We start from the raw sequence: 20,817 nt of genomic DNA, 5'->3' as shown, positions 1-20,817 counted from the left end.
CTGATGCCTGCTTGATTCGAGCCACAACACTAGGAAGTAGTGGTAACAGCCGTAAAAAGAGAAATTAGATTAAACCTCCAAGGCCCCGCTAATGCAGCCATTGGCTCCGCATGAGGATCCCTGTACCTCGACCTATATCTGGGTAGCTTGGTAATGACACGTCATAAGATCTTCCTCTTGCAAATTTCCGCAAATACTTGGGATAGAGAGACCAATCCCCCAGATTAAAGTATTGTATGATGAGGAAATCCGCTTCCCAGTTGTCCACACCCAGAATGTGGATCGCTGTCAGCGAACAAATGTGGGTCTCCGCCCATTCCAGAATAGGAAATTCTTCCCTCATAACTAGGAAGCTTCCCCCCCCCCCCCGATGGTTGATGTAAGCCATTGAGGTTATAGTGTCTGATTGGAATCTGATAAACTGGGACGAACCCAGCAGAGGCCAAGCCTTCAGAGCATTGTATATTGCCCAAAGATCAAAAATGCGATCGGGAAGGAGGCTTTCCTCCCCAATAGGTCCATAGTCCATATGCCTTTCTGGCACCCCAAACAGCTCCCCATCCTGATAGACCCATCCCGACAGCTGTCGTCAAATAGAGTACCCCTGGCCTACAAGACCAGGACTTCCATCTGCCCCGAGAGGGAGAATAGATCCCCAGAAGAGATCCAAAAGGACCATCCCACACGGGTTCAAAACAAACTTATAACAATCCAAGGTTGTCATGATATCGCCCAGGGACACAAACTCCCTAGCAAAACAAGGACCTGAAAAGGAAGTCAATATTCAGGGAAATACGTCCCAAAGAGGACCCGAGGGCCACCCTCATATCTCTGTTACCATAAGGTGCTCTAAAAACCAGCAAGTTCCCAGTTGCATCGCAGTCAAGTTAAAACCTGCAGGCTAGGCAAGCAGAGACATCCCAGCAGCTAACAAGAGCTCTCCAAGAGAACACCAAGTCACCTGAAACAAGAACTCGCAAAGACCAGCTACCAGGCAGGAAGGCTGACCCAAGCCAGTGTGGAACTCTAACCACCGAATAGCGTCAAAATCTTAACAGCTCCCGACCAGAACACCAGGCCCAAAGGAGCGTCCCCTCGCAGCAACAGACGCCATCAGAAAGAGGAGGACATCAAAATTCCTCCCACCGAAGGGGAGGACAGATTCAAGAAAGAAAAAGGCCAACACTGCATAGAGTAACCGATCACCGACCTTCCCTCCAGGGTAATGGTCCCAGCCCAAAGGCTAGTCAAAGACCGAGGACAAGAGTCCCAGACCCCTGGAAGAAAAGGATGGATCTACGAGGACCAAAAACCCCTGGCCCGAAGGTTCGATAAATGACTAGAAAACATAATTGTTTTGCAATAGTGCGCAACTTCCGTGGAAGTGCTCAAGCAACCACAAAATCAAAAGTATCGGTTCCAGAAGAGAACATTCTCAAAACGGAAATCTAAGACACATGAGCTTAAGAAAAAACAAATCCATCCGGATCAAAACAGAAAGGCAACACCTGCGGGTGAACGGCCAAGGTGAATGAGAACGCCAACGGACCAGCCGATCAGAGGCCCCAGTCACCCAAGCTCAGAACTGGAACCTTAATATAAAAGAATAAAAAAGGAGACGTTAAGGAGATTAGCTTCATCCCCAAATGTCTAACCCAGCTTGCCATCCAGCATCTAAGGCCTCGGATCCCTCGGCCCACTAGGACTGGTATTCTTTAAAATCGCAAAAACATGTCTTAAAAGGACACAAAGACGTGCCAGCCTATAACGGAAGGCGAAACCATCCCTCTCTGGATCAAAGAAAGACCTCGGACCCTGAAGCCTCAGAGGCCAACGCTTCCCCAGGAGACCGAACTAAATCAGTCGATCCAACACCCGAAGGGCCCTGGTTAACAGAACACAGACAGTATCTTAAAAATATTTCACTTGGGAGACATAAATGAGCCAGCGCCATAGAAATGGCCATGCGGAACCGTGCCGTGACCTCTGGAGGAAACAAGTCACCTTCTGGAGAAGGAGTAAAGGCCATAGGGACACCTGCTTGCGTAGTCAAGAAAGGGTCTGGGGCACGCGACTCACGGTACATGGAAACCTCGGAGACTGATGGCTCAACGCACTCTAAGCTCTCTAATTCGGGAGAAGAGAGTACTCTAGAACGGCAATTAGAACATAACTGATGAGCATGGATAACCCGGGCCATTTCATATTCATCACAAGACTCATTCTCCGTATCGGAGACATCCGTGTCTAACATATCAGAATCCTCAATCTTGGGATTACAAAAATGACAAACACTAACTGGCACCCCCTTTTTACACCCCCAATGGCTGGGGCACTCACAACCTCCTGAGCACCAGACTACCCACGAGCAGACTCTCTCTGTTGCCACACAGTCAGCATACGGAAGTGAGAAACAACGTAACCGCACCCGTCACGAGGTGCACCGTGCCAGACACAAAAAGTGAACGCAATCTAAAGAGATCGCGCCATTAAGATAAGGCCGTTATGTTCCGTAAAAGCCATGAGCCTAAATATTGCTACACATATAACAAACATGATTAAAGTCCCCCCTGTTCAATAACCCCCTCAGGAGATTTTAACCCACGATTCCTTATTAAGATAAAAGGAGTCCAACTGGGACCCTACTTTCTTTCGTTGACATTACATTCACATATCGAAATAAAATGAAACAATCTTACCGGAATTTGCGCCGTGGAACAGGAACACAGCCCTTCAAGTGTGACAGATAGTAGCCTTGCTTCTGACATGGACTTGAGCAAATCAAGGAAGGCAGCGAAACTAGTCAACGCTGATTGCCCAGGAGCTGTTAATCTGAGCCGGGATGATTTCGCAGAAAGACTCTCCCTGCATCTACGGACTCTAACCTTCATTCATGCACTCACTGAGAGGCTGACAGGACTACTTAAAACTCCATTCCCATTCCGAAGAGTACTACCCCCCCCCCCCCATAAGAGACTATCTTTAATCTTCCGACACTTCTCTGCCAACCTCCTGAGACGAAAGGCAAAGAAAGACTGGGGGATGAGGGAAGTGGGGGAGGTATTTGAGGCCTTTGGCTGGGGTGTCTTGGCCTCCTCCTGGTGGCCAGGTTCTGAATTACCAAAAGTAATGAATGCAGCTGTGGACTCTTCCCGTTTAAGAAGAAAAAAAGAATTGTTGCACTACATAAAGATGGCCTAGGCTATAGGAAGATTGCCAAGAACCTGAAACTGAGCTGCAGTACGGTGGGCAAGACCATACAGTGGTTTCACAGGACAGGTTCCACTCGGAACAGGCCTCGCCATGGTCGACCAAAGAAGTTGAGTGCACGTGCTCAGCGTCATATCCAGAGGTTGTCTTTGGGAAATATAAGTATGAGTGTAGCCAGCATTGCTGCAGAGGTTGATGGTCAGCCTGTCTGTGCTCAGACCATACAGCCAATACTCATTTATTAAAGTGTTTAGTATATGTGGCTTTAACAAGCAAAAACAGCTATTTCAAATGACAAAATCAAGCAGTTATTTGTAAACAATTAAGATATAATCTAGCAGGTAAAATTGATCATTGGGAACACATTAAAGGGGAACAAATTTTACAGTATACTGTCCTTATAAACATTTGCAAAAACATAATTTATGTAAGAAGTTACCTGATAAATTCATTTCTTTCATATTGGCAAGAGTCCATGAGCTAGTGACGTATGGGATATACATTCCTATCAGGAGGGGCAAAGTTTCCCAAACCTCAAAATGCCTATAAATACACCCCCCACCACACCCACAATTCAGTTTAACGAATAGCCAAGAAGTGGGGTGATAAGAAAGGAGCGAAAGCATCAACAAGGAATTTAAATAATTGTGCTTTATACAAAAAAATCATAACCACCATAAAAAGGGTGGGCCTCATGGACTCTTGCCAATATGAAAGAAATGAATTTATCAGGTAACTTCTTACATAAATTATGTTTTTCTTTCATGTAATTGGCAAGAGTCCATGAGCTAGTGACGTATGGGATAGCAAATACCCAAGATGTGGAACTCCACGCAAGAGTCACTAGAGAGGGAGGGATAAAAATAAAGACAGCCAATTCCGCTGAAAAAAGAATCCACAACCCAAATCAAAAAGTTCAATTCTTATAATGAAAAAAACTGAAATTATAAGCAGAAGAATCAAACTGAAACAGCTGCCAAAAACTGCTTCTGAAGAGAAAACGTCAAAAGGGTAGAATTTAGTAAAAGTATGCAAAGAAGACCAAGTTGCTGCTTTGCAAATCTGATCAACAGAAGCTTAATACTTAAAAGCACAGGAAGTAGAAACTGACCTAGTAGAATGAGCCGTAATACTCTGAGGCGGGGATTTACCCGACTCCACATAAGCATGATGAATCAAAAGCTTTAACCAAGAAGCCAAAGAAATAGCAGAAGCTTTCTGACCTTTCTTAGGACCAGAAGAGATAACAAATAGGCTAGAAGTATTTCTGAAATCTTTAGTAGCTTCAACATAATATTTCAAAGCTCTTACCACATCCAAAGAATGCAAAGATCTTTCCAAAGAATTCTTAGGATTAGGACACAACGAAGGGACAACAATTTCTCTACTGTTGTAGGAATTCACAACCTTAGGTAAAAATTTAAATGAAGTCCGCAAAACCGCCTTATCCTGATGAAAAATCAGAAAAGGAGATTCACAAGAAAGAGCAGATAATTCAGAAACTCTTCTAGCAGAAGAGATAGCCAAAAGAAACAATATTTTCCAAGAAAGTAACTTAATATCCAGAGAATGCATAGGCTCAAACGGAGGAGCCTGTAAAGCTCTCAAAACCAAATTAAGACTCCAAGGAGGAGAGATTGACTTAATGACAGGCTTGATACGAACCAAAGCCTGTACAAAACAACAAATGTCAGGAAGATTAGCAATTTTTCTGTGAAACATAACAGAAAGAGCAGAGATTTGTCCTTTCAAGGAACTTGCGGACAAACCCTTATCCAAACCATCCTGAAGAAACTGTAAAATTCTAGGAATTCTAAAAGAATGCCAAGAGAACTTATGAGAGGAACACCATGAAATGTAAGTCTTCCAAACTCGTATTGGTCACTGAGTCAGAGAAACCTCTATGACTAAGCACTAAGCGTTCAATCTCCATACCTTCAAATTTAATGATTTGAGATCCTGATGGAAAAAACGGACCTTGAGATAGAAGGTCTGACCTTAACGGAAGTGGCCAAGGTTGGCAACAGGACATCTGAACAAGATCCGCATACCAAAACCTGAGTGGCCATGCTGGAGCCACCAGCTGTACAAACGAACGTTCCAATATGATTTTGGAAATCACTCTTGGAAGAAGAACTAGAGGCGGAAAGATAGAAGCAGGTTGATAATTCCAAGGAAGTGACAACGCATCCACTGCTTCCGCCTGAGCATCCCTGGATCTGGACAGATACCTGGGAAGTTTCCTTTTTAGAAGAGAAGCCATCATATCTATTTCTGGAAGCCCCCATATCTGATGAAGAAACGCCTCTGGGTGAAGAGACCATTCTCCCGGATGTAAAGTCTGGCGACTGAGATAATCTGCTTCCCAATTGTCTATACCTGGGATATGAACTGCAGAGATTAGACAGGAGCTGGATTCCGCCCATGCAAGTATCCGAGATACTTCTTTCATAGCCTGAGAACTTTGAGTCGCACCTTGATGATTGACATACGCCACGGTTGTGACATTGTCTGTCTGAAAACAAATAAACGATTCTCTCTTCCGAAGAGGCCAGAACTGAAGAGCTCTGAAAATCGCACAGAGTTCCAAAATATTGATTGGTAATCTTGCCTCTTGAGATTTCCAAACCCCCTGCGCTGTCAGAGATCCCCAGACAGCTCCCCAACCTGAAAGACTCGCATCTGTTGAAATCACAGTCCAGGTTGGACGAACAAAAGAGGCCCCCTGAACTAAACGGTGGTAATTTAACCACCAAGTCAGAGATAGTCGAGTATTGGGATTTAAGGATATCAATTGTGATATCTTTGTATAATCGCGTCCGATGCTGCAGTCATGAGACCTAAAACTTCCATGCACATAGCTACTGAAGGGAATGACCGAGACTGAAGGTTCCGACAAGCTGAAACCAATTTCAGACGTCTTTTGTCTGTTAGGTTACCCTTGTTTGAGGAATCAAGGAACTTTTTGGTAAATTGATCCTCCAACCATGTTTTTGAAGAAACAACATGAGTTGATTTGTGTGAGATTCTGCAGAATGTAAAGACTGAGCAAGTACCAAGATATTGTCCAAATAAGGAAACACCGCAATACCCCGCTCTCTGATTACAGAGAGAAGGGCACAGAGAACCTTTGAGAAGATCCTTGGAGCTGTTGCTAGGCCAAAAGGAAGAGCAACAAACTGGTAATGCTTGTCTAGAAAAGAGAATCTCAGGAACTGATAGTGATCTGGATGAATTGGAATATGAAGCTATGCATCCTGTAAGTCTATTGTGGACATATATTGCCCTTGCTGAACAAAAGGCAGAATAGTCCATATAGTCACCATTTTGAATGTTGGTATCCTTACATAACGATTCAAAATTTTTAGATCCAGAACTGGTCTGAAATAATTCTCTTTCTTTGGTACAATGAACAGATTTGAATAAAACCCCAGACCCCATTCCAGATATGGAACTGGCACAATTACCCCAGATGACTCCAGGTCTGAAACACATTTCAGAAAAGTCTGAGCCTTTACTGGGTTTATTGGAATGCGTGAGAGATAGAACCTTCTTCACAGGCGGTCTTACCTTGAAACCTATTCTGTACCCTTGAGAAACAATGTTCTGAATCCAATGATTTTGAATTGAACTGATCCAAACATATTTTAAAAATCGTAATCTGCCCCCTACCAGCTGTGCTGGAATGAGGGCCGCACCTTCACACGGACTTGGGGGCTGGTTTTGATTTTCTAAAAGGCTTGGATTTATTCCAGACTGGAGAAGGCTTCCAATTGGAAACCGTTCCTTTAGGGCAGTGCTTTCCAAACTGTGTGTCGGGACACACTAGTGTGTCGGCAGCAGTGTGTAGGTGTGTCCCTGCTTCAGCACAAATTTTTTAAAATTTAATTTTTTTGTTTTGTTTCTGACTTTCCGCCTGCCTGCTACGCATATCAAATGGTTGACTCGTGGTTGATACCTAGGGGTCACAGATCATCTTAACCTATTGGTGTAGCTCAGCGGAAAATGAAACTATTCCCATTGGCAGCTTTGGCGGCACATTGGCTCCTGACTGCACGTGTGCCTCCTTAATTGGCTTGTGACTGCACGTGTAGTCAGTGAGTGGGACAGCAGTGTGTTTGCAGCGCGGGCAGTAGTCAATCGGACTCACTGAGCTCTGAGAGCGGCAGCTTAAATGCTGAGCAGAAGTCAGTGGGGTTTTTTTTACAGCTAGCTCCCAGTAATGCATTGCTGCTCCGGCTCTTGATATATGGATAGGAAGTGGAGGCTTAAAAATGCTTGATGATGAAATGCGAGTGTCTATTTAATATTCCACCAAATATTCAGAAATTGTGTTCATCCCATCAACCTCATGCAGCCCATTAAAATAGTAAGTAGCTATTGGTGTTATTAAACTTTTTTTTAATTCTTGCACATACTCACATACTGTTACTTGTAAATACATTTCGTTATTATATCATTTATGTATGTGTCCACATCTCTTAAAACAAATTAGTTTAACCTCCTGTTTGCCAGTACAACTGAATTACTGTGTCGCGAAATTATGTAGGTCTAAAACGTGTGTCGCCAACATGAAAAGTTTGGAAAGCTCTGCTTTAGGGGAAGGGTCAGGCTTCTGTTCCTTATTCTGACTAAAGGAACGAAAACGGTTAGCAGCCCTAAATTTACCCTTCAATTTTTTATCCTGAGGCAAAAAAGCTCCCATCCCCCCAGTCACAGTTGAAATAATAGAATCCAACTGAGAACCAAATAATTTATTACCTTGGAAAGAAAGATAGCAACGTTGATTTAGAAGTCATATCAGCATTCCAAGATTTAAGCCATAAAGCTCTTCTAGCTAAAATAGCTAAAGACATATACCTGACATCAATTCTAATGATATCAAAAATGGCATCACAAATGAAATTATTAGCATGTTGAAGAAGCTCAACAATGCTATATACATTATGATCTGGTACTTGTTGCGCTAAAGCCTCCAATCAAAAAGTTGAAGCTGCAGCAACATCAGCCAAAGAAATAGCAGGCCTTAGAAGATTACCTGAACATAAATAAGCCTTCCTTAGAAAAGATTCAAGCTTCCTTTAAATCTTTAAAAGAAGTACTATCTGCCATAGGAATAGTAGTACGTTTAGCAAGAGTAGAGATAGCCCCATCAACTTTGGGGATTTTTTCCAAAACTCCAATCTATCAGCCGGCAAAGGGTACAGTCTCTTAAACCTTAAAGAAGGAGTAAATGAAGTACCCAAACTATTCCATTGCCTAGAAATTACATCTGAAATAGCACCAGGAACGGGAAAAACCTCTGGAATAACTACATGAGGTTTAAAAAACGAATTTAAATGTTTACTGGTTATAATATCAAGAGGACTAGACTCCTCCATATCTAATGCAATCAACACCTCTTTTAGTAAAGAACCAATAAACTCCATCTTAAATAAATATGAAGATTTGTCAGTGTCAACATCTGAGGCAGAATCTTCTGAACCAGATAGATTCTCATCAGAGATAGATGAATCAGAATGTTGGCGGTCATTTAAAAATTAATCGAATTTATGAGAAGTTTTAAAATACCTTTTACGTATATTAGAAGGTGGTATAACAGACAGAGCCTTCTGAATATAATTAGAAACAAATTCTCTTACATTAACAGGAATATCTTGAACATTAGATATTGAAGGAACAACAGGTAATGGACTACTACTAATGGAAATATTATCTGCTTTTGAAAGTTTATCATGACAACTAACACAAACTAAAGCCGGAGGAACAGTTACCACAAGTTTACAACAAATGCACTTAGCTTTGGTAGAACCAACATCAGGCAACAGCTTTCCAGAAGTAGATTCTGATACAGGGTCAGATTGCGACATCTTGCAATATGTAATAGAAAAAACAACATATAAAGCAAAATTATCAAATTCCTTAAATGACAGTTTCAGGAATGGGAAAAAAAAAATGCAAACAGAACAAGCCTCTAGGAACCAGAAGCAAAACGAAACTGAGACTTAAATAATGTAAAAAAAACTGGCGCCAAGTATGACGCCCACAATTGACAATTTTTTTGGCGCCAAAAACGTCTGCAACAAACATGAGCATCATAGATGACACAACTAGGTGAAAACTCTCGGCGTCAACGACGCTGCCGGAAATGACGTCATAAACGTCAACAAACGTAATTTTCGCGCCAAAAAAGTCTAGCGCCAAAAATGACGCAATAAATTCTAGCATTTTTTGCACCCGCAAATTTTCAGGTAAGAAAAAAATGTATTCATATGCATTTTCCAAAAAATGAAACCGACAGTCTGAATGAAGGAAATATACTGATTAACCTGAATCATGGCAAATATGAGTATAAAATATATATTTAGAATTTTACATATAAAGTGCCAAACAATAGCTGAGAGTGTCAAATTAAATAAGACATACTTACCAAAAGACACTCATCTACATAAAGTAGATAGCCAAACCAGTACTGAAACGAGAATCAGTAGAGGCAATGGTATATAAGAGTATATCGTCGATCTGAAAAGGGAGATAGGAGAAGAGATCTCTACAACCGATAACAGAGAACCTATGAAATAGATCCCTAAAAGGATGACCATAGCATTCAATAGGCAATACTCCCCCTTCACATCCCTGTCATTCACTGCACTCTGAGAGGAAAACCGGGCTTCAGCATGCTGCAAAGCGCATATCAACGTAGAAATTTAGCACAAACTTACTTCACCACCTCCATAGAAGGCAAAGTTTGTAAAACTGAATTGTGGGTGTAGTGGGGGGTGTATTTATAGGCATTTTGAGGTTTAGGAAACTTTGCCCCTCCTGGTAGGAATGTATATCCCATACGTCACTAGCTCATGGACTCTTGCCAATTACATGAAAGAAATCAAGATTGTAATGTAGAACCTGCAAACAAACTATAGCTGCGCTACCATGCACCTACATTATTTATGAAAGCTAAGATGGCACCAAAACAAAGAAAAGATTAAGTGAACTGTATCTTTAGATGTTTGTGTTCAGATTTTTGATGCTAACAATTTATAGCTCTCTTTAAATTTTAGTACAGTGATAACTTAAATAAAGAAGAACTAAATGAAAGGGGGTTAAATTCACTCAGAGTATTATAACGAAATTAATGTGGACTAATTTACCTTGGTACCGGTCATCATCTCTGCCAGATTGCCGCAGCACATTTCCGCCAAACTGCTGTGGCACATTTCCGCCAAACTGCTGTGGCACATTTCCGCCAAACTGCTGTGGCACATTTCCGCCAAACTGCTGTGGCACATTTCCGCCAAACTGCTGTGGCACATTTCCGCCAAACTGCTGTGGCACATTTCCGCCAAACTGCTGTGGCACATTTCCGCCAAACTGCTGTGGCACATTTCCGCCAAACTGCTGTGGCACATTTCCGCCAAACTGCTGTGGCACATTCCCGCCAAACTGCTGTGGCACATTCCCGCCAAACTGCTGTGGCACATTCCCGCCAAACTGCTGTGGCACATTACCGCCAAACTGCTGTGGCACATTCCCGCCAAACTGCTGTGGCACATTCCCGCCAAACTGCTGTGGCACATTCCCGCCAAACTGCTGTGGCACATTCCCGCCAAACTGCTGTGGCACATTCCCGCCAAACTGCTGTGGCACATTCCCGCCAAACTGCTGTGGCACATTCCCGCCAAACTGCTGTGGCGCTTTTCCGCCGGTCTGCTGTGGCGCTTTTCCGCCGGTCTGCTGTGGCGCTTTTCCGCCGGTCTGCTGTGGCGCTTTTCCGCCGGTCTGCTTTGGCGCTTTTCCGCCGGTCTGCTGTTGCGCTTTTCCGCCGGTCTGCTGTTGCGCTTTTCCGCCGGTCTGCTGTGGAGAATGCCGGCCAGAGCGCTGTGGAGAATGCCGGCCAGAGCGCTGTGGAGAATGCCGGCCAGAGCGCTGTGGAGAATGCCGGCCAGAGCGCTGTGGAGAATTCCGGCCAGAGCGCTGTGGAGAATTCCGGCCAGAGCCTCGTTGGGCATTTCTGCCAGTGCCTCGTTGGGCATTTCTGCCAGTGCCTCGCTGGGCATTTCTGCCAGTGCCTCGCTGGGCATTTCTGCCAGTGCCTCGCTGGGCATTTCTGCCAGTGCCTCGCTGGGCATTTCTGCCAGTGCCTCGCTGGGCATTGCTGCCAGTGCCTCGCTGGGCATTGCTGCCAGTGCCTCGCTGGGCATTGCTGCCAGTGCCTCGCTGGGCATTGCTGCCAGTACCTTGTTGGACATTGCTGCTAGTACCTTGTTGGACATTGCTGTTAGTGCCTTGGTCATTACTGAGAGATGTTTCACTTGACAGTTTTGCAGCAATCCTTTCTCGTTTACGTTGCATTTTCAACACGTAACCCATTTTTTTGCTTAAAATAAACTGCCAAAAAAATAAAAATAAATTAAAATTCTATAAATAAGCTTTATCAAACAACTGCATTACAAAGCATACTATAATTAAATGGCAAGCCTGCAATCAAAAACTCCCAATCAGGTTTTTAATTTCATACGTCCTGAACTATTTCCTATATATTTCACATTAGATCATCAAACCTTGATTAACAGAAAGTGATTTAGCTGAGGGACTAATCACATAGGTACAGAGGACACTAACCTGTGTACAGGTTATTATGTAACACATGTAATAAGTAATTAAAAGCTGCCTATTTTATCAGAGTGTGTTGAGCATATCAGTCTGACCCTGCCCAATTACAGTCCAGCGTCTAAATACAAGGCAATTCTTCTCTGAACAAGAGAAACAACAACCCCCAGATATATATTTTCGGCCTCCCTTGGGCCTCGTCAGTGAGGTGCAGTTGAATCTTTCTAGGACATGTGTGCAAGGAATCCAGACCTGGTTTCCTCTTTTACTCTTAGGGAGACCCAAGAGCAGTTTGCATACAAACAAGAAAAACTAAATTTATGCTTAACTGATAAATGTCTTTCTTTCCAGATATGGTGAGTCCACGGCATCTTCAATTACTGTTGTAAAAATCACTCCTGGCCAGCAGGAGGAAAAGAGCACCACAGCAAAGCTGTTAAAAATCACTTCCCTTCCCACAACCCCCAATCATTCAACTGAGGTGTAGAGGTGCCTGAGGTTTAAGTTAAAAATAATGGTTTTAAATAAAGGGTGGGGCCGTGGACTCCGGATATCTGGAAAGAAAGAAATTTATCAGGTAAGCATAAATTTAGTTTTCTTTCCTAAGATATGGTGAGTCCACGGCATCTTCAATTACTGTTGGGAGTCAATACCCATGCTAAAGGACACAGATGATTAGGGAGGGACAAGACAGGAAAACATAATTTATGTAAGAACTTACCTGATAAATTCATTTCTTTCATATTAGCAAGAGTCCATGAGCTAGTGACGTATGGGATATACATTCCTACCAGGAGGGGCAAAGTCTCCCAAACCTCTAAATGCCTATAAATACACCCCTCACCACACCCACAAATCAGTTTAACGAATAGCCAAGAAGTGGGGTGATAAGAAAAAAGTGCGAAAGCATAAAAAATAAGGAATTGGAATAATTGTGCTTTATACAAAAAAATCATAACCACCACAAAAAAGGGTGGGTCTCATGGACTCTTGCTAATATGAAAGAAATGAATTTATCAGGTAAGTTCTTACATAAATTATGTTTTCTTTCATGTAATTAGCAAGAGTCCATGAGCTAGTGACGTATGGGATAATAAATACCCAAGATGTGGAACTTCCACGCAAGAGTCACTAGAGAGGGAGGGATAAAATAAAGACAGCCAATTCCGCTGAAAAATAATAATCCACAACCCAAAACAAAGTTTAAATCTTATAATGAAAAAAACTGAAATTATAAGCAGAAGAATCAAACTGAAACTGCTGCCTGAAGTACTTTTCTATCAAAAACTGCTTCAGAAGATGAAAATACATCAAAATGGTAGAATTTAGTAAAAGTATGCAAAGAAGACCAAGTTGCTGCTTTGCAAATCTGATCAACCGAAGCTTCATTCCTAAACGCCCAGGAAGTAGAAACTGACCTTGTAGAATGAGCTGTAATCCTTTGAGGCGGAGTTCTACCCGACTCAACATAAGCATGATGAATCAAAGACTTTAACCAAGATGCTAAAGAAATGGCAGAGGCCTTCTGACCTTTCCTAGAACCGGAAAAGATAACAAATAGACTAGAAGTCTTTCGGAAATCTTTAGTAGCTTCAACATAATATTTCAAAGCTCTTACCACATCCAAAGAATGTAACGATCTTTCCTTAGAATTCTTAGGATTAGGACACAATGAAGGAACCACAATCTCTCTACTAATGTTGTTAGAATTCACAACCTTAGGTAAAAATTTAAATGAAGTCCGCAACACTGCCTTATCCTGATGAAAAATCAGAAAAGGAGATTCACAAGAAAGAGCAGATAACTCAGAAACTCTTCTAGCAGAAGAGATGGCCAAAAGAAACAAAAAAAAATTCCAAGAAAGTAATTTAATATCCAGAGAATGCATAGGTTCAAAAGGAGGAGCTTGTAAAGCTCCCAGAACCAAATTTAAACTCCAAGGAGGAGAAATTGACTTAATGACAGGTTTGATACGAACCAAAGCCTGTACAAAACAATGAATATCAGGAAGATTAGCAATCTTTCTGTGAAATAGCACAGAAAGAGCAGAAATTTGTCCTTTCAAGGAACTTGCAGACAAACCTTTATCCAGACCATCCTGGAGAAACTGTAAAATTCTAGGAATTCTAAAAGAATGCCAGGAAAATTGATGAGAACACCAAGAAATGTAAGTCTTCCAGACTCTATAATATATCTTCCTAGACACAGATTTACGAGCCAGTAACATAGTATTAATTACTGAGTCAGAGAAACCTCTATGACTGAGAATCAAGCGTTCAATCTCCATACCTTCAAATTTAATGATTTGAGATCCTGATGGAAAAAAGGACCTTGAGATAGGTGGTCTGGTCTTAACGGAAGAGTCCAAGGTTGGCAAGTAGCCATCCGAACAAGATCCGCATACCAAAACCTGAGAGGCCATGCTGGAGCCACCAGCAGAACAAACGAACGCTCTTTTAGAATCTTGGAGATCACTCTTGGAAGAAGAACAAGAGGCGGAAAGATATAGGCAGGATGATACTTCCAAGGAAGTGACAATGCATCCACTGCCTCCGCCTGAGGATCCCTGGATCTGGACAGATACCTGGGAAGTTTCTCGTTTAGATGAGAGGCCATCAGATCTATTTCTGGAAGTCCCCAGATTTGAACAATCTGAAGAAATACCTCTGGGTGAAGAGACCATTCGCCCGGATGTAACGTCTGGCGACTGAGATAATCCGCTTCCCAATTGTCTATACCTGGGATGTGAACCGCAGAAATCAGACAGGAGCTGGATTCCGCCCATACAAGTATCCGAGATACTTCTTTCATAGCCAGTGGACTGTAAGTCCTTCCTTGATGATTGACATATGCCACAGTTGTGAAATTGTTCGTCTGAAAACAAATGAACGATTCTCTCTTCAGAAGAGGCCAGGACTGAAGAGCTCTGAAAATTGCACGGAGTTCCAAAATGTTGATTGGTAATCTCGCCTCCTGAGATTCCCAAACCCCCTGCGCTGTCAGAGACCCCCATACAGCTCTGCAACCTGTCAGACTCGCATCTGTTGAGATCAAAGTCCAGGTTGGAAGAACAAAAGAAGCCCTTTGAACTAAACGATGGTGATCTGTCCACCACGTCAGAGAGTCGTACAATCGGATTTAAAGATATTAACTGTGATATGTTTGTATAATCCCTGCACCACTGGTTCAGCATACAAAGCTGAAGAGGTTGCATGTGAAAACGAGCAAAGGGGATCGCGTCCGATGCAGCAGTCATAAGACCTAGAATTTCCATGCATAAAGCTACCGAAGGGAATGATTGAGACTGAAGGTTTCGACAAGCTGAAACCAATTTCAGACGTCTCTTGTCAGTCAGAGACAAAGTCATGGACACTGAATCTATTTGGAAACCTAAAAAGGTTACCCTTGTCTGAGGAATAAATGAACTCTTTGGAAAATTGATCCTCCAACCATGTTCTTGAAGAAACGACATAAGTCGATTCGTATGAAATTCTGCTAAATGTGAAGACTGAGCAAGTATCAAGATATCGTCCAAATAAGGAAATACCACAATACCCTGTTCTCTGATTACAGATAGAAGGGCACCGAGAACCTTTGAAAAAATCCTTGGAGCTGTTGCTAGGCCGAACGGCAGAGCCACAAACTGGTAATGCTTGTCTAGAAAAGAGAATCTCAGAAACTGATAGTGATCTGGATGAATCGGAATATGCAGATATGCATCTTGTAAATCTATTGTGGACATATAATGCCCTTGCTGAACAAAAGGCAGAATAGTCCTTATAGTTACCATTTTGAATGTTGGTATCCTTACATAACGATTCAATATTTTTAAATCCAGAACTGGTCTGAAGAAATTCTCCTTCTTTGGTACAATGAATAGATTTGAGTAAAACCCCAGACCCTGTTCCAGAACTGGAACTGGCACAATTACTCCAGCCAACTCTACATCTGAAACACATTTCAGAAATGCTTGAGCCTTCACTGGATTTATTGGAATGCGAGAAAGAAAAAAACTTCTTGCAGGAGGCCTTACCTTGAAACCTATTCTGTACCCTTGTGAAACAATGTTCTGAATCCAAAGACTGTGAATCGAATTGATCCAAATTTCTTTGAAAAATCGTAATCTGCCCCCTACCAGCTGTGCTGGAATGAGGGCCGCACCTTCATGTGGACTTGGGAGCTGGCTTTGGCTTTCTGAAAGGCTTGGATTTATTCCAGACTGGAGATGGTTTCCAAACAGAAACCGTTCCTTTAGGGGAAGGATCAGGCTTCTGTTCCTTATTCTGACGAAAGGAACGAAAACGATTAGCAGCCCTATATTTACCTTTATATTTTTTATCCTGAGGTAAAAAAGTTCCTTTCCCCCCAGTAACAGTTGAAATAATAGAATCCAACTGGGAACCAAACCATTTATTACCTTGGAAAGAAAGAGAAAGCAAAGCTGACTTAGAAGACATATCTGCATTCCAAGTTTTAAGCCATAAAACTCTTCTAGCTAAAATAGCTAAAGACATATACCTGACATCAACTCTAAGGATATCAAAGATGGCATCACAAATAAAGTTATTAGCATGTTGAAGAAGTTTAACAATGCTATGAGTATTATGATCTGACACTTGTTGTGCCAAAGCCTCCAACCAAAAAGTGGAAGCTGCTGCAACATCAGCCAAAGAAATAGCAGGCCTAAGAAGATTACCTGAACATAAATAAGCTTTCCTTAGAAAGGAATCAATTTTCCTATCTAAAGGATCCTTAAAGGAAGTACTATCTGCCGTAGGAATAGTAGTACGTTTACCGAGAGTAGAGATAGCCCCATCAACTTTAGGGATTTTGTCCCAAAACTCTAATCTGTCAGATGGCACAGGATACAATTTCTTAAACCTTTTAGAAGGAGTAAATGAATTACCCAGATTATTCCATTCCCTAGAAAATACTTCAGAAACAGCATCAGGGACAGGAAAAACTTCCGGAATAACTAAAGGAGGTTTAAAAACTGAATTTAAACGCTTAGTAGATTTAGTATCAAGAGGACTAGATTCCTCCATCTCTAATGCGATTAAAACTTCTTTAAGTAAAGAATGAATAAATTCAATTTTAAATAAATATGAAGATTTATCAGTGTCAATATCTGAGACAGAATCCTCTGAACCAGAAAAATCATCATCAGAAACAGACAAATCAGAATGATGACGTTCATTTAAAAATTCATCTGAAAAATGTGAAGTTTTAAAAGACCTTTTACGTTTACTGGAAGGAGGAATAACAGACATAGCCTTCCTAATAGATTTAGAAACAAAATCTCTTATATTAACAGGAACATCCTGAGTATTAGATGTTGATGGAACAGCAACAGGTAATGGAATATTACTAATGGAAATACTATCTGCATTAGCAAGCTTATCATGACATTCATCACAAACTACAGCCGGAGGAAGTTACCACAAGTTTACACCAAATACACTTAACTTTGGTAGAACCAGCATCAGGCAGCGTTTTTCCAGAAGTAGCTTCTGATCCAGGGTCAATCTGAGACATCTTGCAATATGTAAGAGAAAAAACATATAAAGCAAAATCTATCAAATTCCTTAAAAGACAGTTTCAGGAATGGGAAAAAATGCCAATGAACAAGTATCTAGAAACCAGAAGCAAATGAAAAATGAGACTTTAATGTGAAAAAAGGTGGAGACAATGACGCCCACATTTTTTAGCGCCAAAAAAAGACGCCCACATTATTGGCGCCTAAATGCTTTTGGTGCCAAGAATGACGCCACATCCGGTGACACCGACATTTTTGGCGCAAAACGTCAAAAAAATGACGCAAACACGAACAACTTCCGGCGACAAGTATGACGCCGGAAATGACAAAGAAATTTTTTGCGCCAATAAAGACCGCGCCAAGAATGACGCAATAAAATGAAGCATTTTCAGCCCCCGCGAGCCTAACAGCCCACAGGGAAAAAAGTCAATTTTAAGGTAAGAAAAAATGATTTATTCATATGCATTATCCCAAATAATGAAACTGACTGTCTGAAATAAGGAATATTGATCATCCTGAATCAAGGCAAATAAATGATTAAACACATATTTAGAACTTTATATAAAAGTGCCCAACCATAGCTTAGAGTGTCACAAAAAATAAGACTTACTTACCCCAGGACACTCATCTACATGTAGTAGAAAGCCAAGCCAGTACTGAAACGAGAATCAGTAGAGGTAATGGTATATAAGCGTATATCGTCAATCTGAAAAGGGAGGTAAGAGATGAATCTCTACGACCGATAACAGAGAACCTATGAAATAGATCCCGTAGAAGGAGACCATTGAATTCAAATAGGCAATACTCTCTTCACATCCCTCTGACATTCACTGCACACTGAGAGGAAAACCGGGCTCCAGCCTGCTGCGAAGCGCATATCAACGTAGAATCTAGCACAAACTTACTTCACCACCTCCACGGGAGGCAAAGTTTTTAAAACTGATTTGTGGGTGTGGTGAGGGGTGTATTTATAGGCATTTTGAGGTTTGGGAAACTTTGCCCCTCCTGGTAGGAATGTATATCCCATACGTCACTAGCTCATGGACTCTTGCTAATTACATGAAAGAAACCTAAACAGAAGGCACCATCGCTTGAAGAACCTTTCTCCCAAAAGTATCAAATTTGAATTTTTGTTTTAAAAAGTATGCAGAAAAGACAAAGTTGCAGCCTTGCAAATCAGTTCCACAGAAGATTCATTTTTGAAAGCCCAGGAAGAGGAAACAGCCCCCGTGGAATGAGCTGTAATTCTCTCAGGAGGCTGCTGTCCAGCAGTCTCTTAAGCCAAACAAATTATACTTCTCAGCTAAAGAGAAAGTAGCTGTAGCTTTCTGACCTTTATGTTTACCAGAGAAAACAAACAAGGCAGAAGACTGGCGAAGATCCTTAGTCGCCTGAAAGTAGAATTTCAGAGCACGCACAACATCCAGGTTGTGTTACAAGAATTCCTTATGAGAAGAAGGACCAGGACAGAGATGGAACAACAATTTCCTGATTAATAGTCCTGTCCGAAACAACTTTAGGAAGGAAACGTAACTTAGTATGAAGAAACACCTTATCAGCATGAAAGATGAGATAAGGGGAATCACACTGCAGAGCCGAGAGTTCCAAGACTCTCCGAGCAGAAGAGATGGCAACAAGAAACAAAATCTTCCAAGATAACAACTTAATATCTTTGGAATGCATAGGCTCAAACTGAGCCTGCTGCAAAAACTTTAACAAGGTTAAAACTCCAAGGAAGAGTAACAGGTTTAAACACAGGTTTGATGCTGACCAGGGCCTGACAAAATGATTGCACGTCTGGCACATCCGCCAGACGTTTATGTAGGAAAATAAACAAAGCAGAGATCTGACCCTTCAGAAAACTTGCTGACAAACCCTTCTCTAGACCTTCCGGAAGCCTTTGGATTCACACCAATAAAGATATTTACGCCATATCTTTATGTAAATATTTCTAGTACCAGGCTTGCTAGCCTGAATCAAGGTCTCAATGACCAACTCAGAAAAACCACGCCTAGACAGAACCAAGCGTTCAATCTCCAAGCAGAAAGCTTCAGAGAAAAGAAAGAAACAATGAACCCTGAATTATAAAGGTCCCTCGGGAACCACCAAGGTGGAAGAGAAACAACCCCACTAGGACTGCATCCAGATCCTGCAAGACTATGCAGGAACTATTAAAAATACTGGTGCCCACTCCTATGTGATATGAGCAAAGACTCGTAGAAGGAAAGCAAACTGAGGAACATGGAAGTCAGACTGATATCCCAAGGAACCGCCAAGGATTTTAACAAAACATCCTGCTTATCTCTAGATCTTTAAACGTAACTAGAAAGATAGGTGCAAACTCCTTTCGGTCTATTCATCTCTCCTTGAGGTAGAAAAGACCCTTTTCCACTCATACAATCAGAAATAATCCTGTCATATCCGGACCAAACAAGGTCTTACCCTTTTAAGGAAGCGTCAGAAGCTTGGCCTCAAAGGAGAACACATATGACCATGATATAGCCACAACGCCCCACGGGCTAGCACAGCAAAACCAGATAACTAAGGAGCCTTATTCTGATCTGGATCTCCTCGAAAGGAGTACCTACCAAATTGGATCAACCAAAGCACCGCTCCAATAACATGCCGCACTTGTCACAGTGGCAAAACAAACTTCCATGTAAGTCTTCAGCTTAGTCCATTGATCCTGAAAAGAACAGCTATACTCTAGGAATTGTAATTCATTTAGCCAGAGTAGAAATGCCCTACTACTTTAGGCACTGTGCGCCTTTAAAGGAGAAAGGGAAAAAACATCCTTTCAAAAACAGGCAACGGGGTAAAAGTTGACTTCCCCCATTCCTGTGAAAAAAACTCCTAGCACGGTCTGGAACAGGAAAAACTTCCACAGAGGAATCCTACCATTTAAAAAGATTACTAGATTCCTAGGGTTGATAACATACGTATCAGAGTAGCTCCAAGCTATCCAAAACCTCCTTTACCATACGCAAAGGAGTGCAAGCTTAAATCTGAAGGATACTACTTCAGCATCAGATGAAGGAATAATACTGTCCGAATTTGGGATATCACCCTCAGGAGCTACTAGCGACTGCCCCCCATCAGGCTTATGAGGGATAGCAACATAGGTAGCAGAATGGAGCAGAAACCTTACTATCTGAATTATTAAATGTCCTCGTGTTTTCCCTGTAGAAAAAGAAAGGCAGATAAAGCTGCAGCTATCAAAGTATACCTGAACGGCAAAATCTGCAGGCAAATTCACTCCTCCAGGAGATTGAGAGGAACAGCAGGGCACATATGTCCCTTTAAGAAAAACTTAAAATCTTAAAAAGGATTTACTACAGTGTAAAAAAACTTTATAACTGAACCTGAACTGAAAGGTGTAAGCCTACTATAAGCCATAACTTAAGGTCTATGTATAAAAAACCTCTGCTATCTAATATAAGTACAGCAGAGAAGTGTAATAG

The 20,817-nt window shown here is 41.8% G+C and overlaps 1 protein-coding gene across 1 annotated transcript in view; it reads right to left on the bottom strand.

Annotated features, from left to right (window-relative positions):
* Positions 1-20,817, bottom strand: part of LOC128661515 (uncharacterized) — a 309,387-nt gene that overhangs the window by 39,948 nt on the left and 248,622 nt on the right. Inside the window, exon 19 of the mRNA XM_053715765.1 lies at positions 10,362-11,598. Within this exon, the coding sequence (XP_053571740.1) occupies positions 10,362-11,598 (1,237 nt within the window). The remainder of the gene's footprint in view (positions 1-10,361; positions 11,599-20,817) is intronic.

The sequence above is a fragment of the Bombina bombina genome, chromosome 5, assembly GCF_027579735.1.
Source record: "Bombina bombina isolate aBomBom1 chromosome 5, aBomBom1.pri, whole genome shotgun sequence".
In the NCBI taxonomy this organism is placed as follows: Eukaryota; Metazoa; Chordata; class Amphibia; order Anura; family Bombinatoridae; genus Bombina; species Bombina bombina.
Note: the sequence above shows the minus strand (reverse complement) of the source record. Positions and strands in the feature narration are given on the sequence as shown.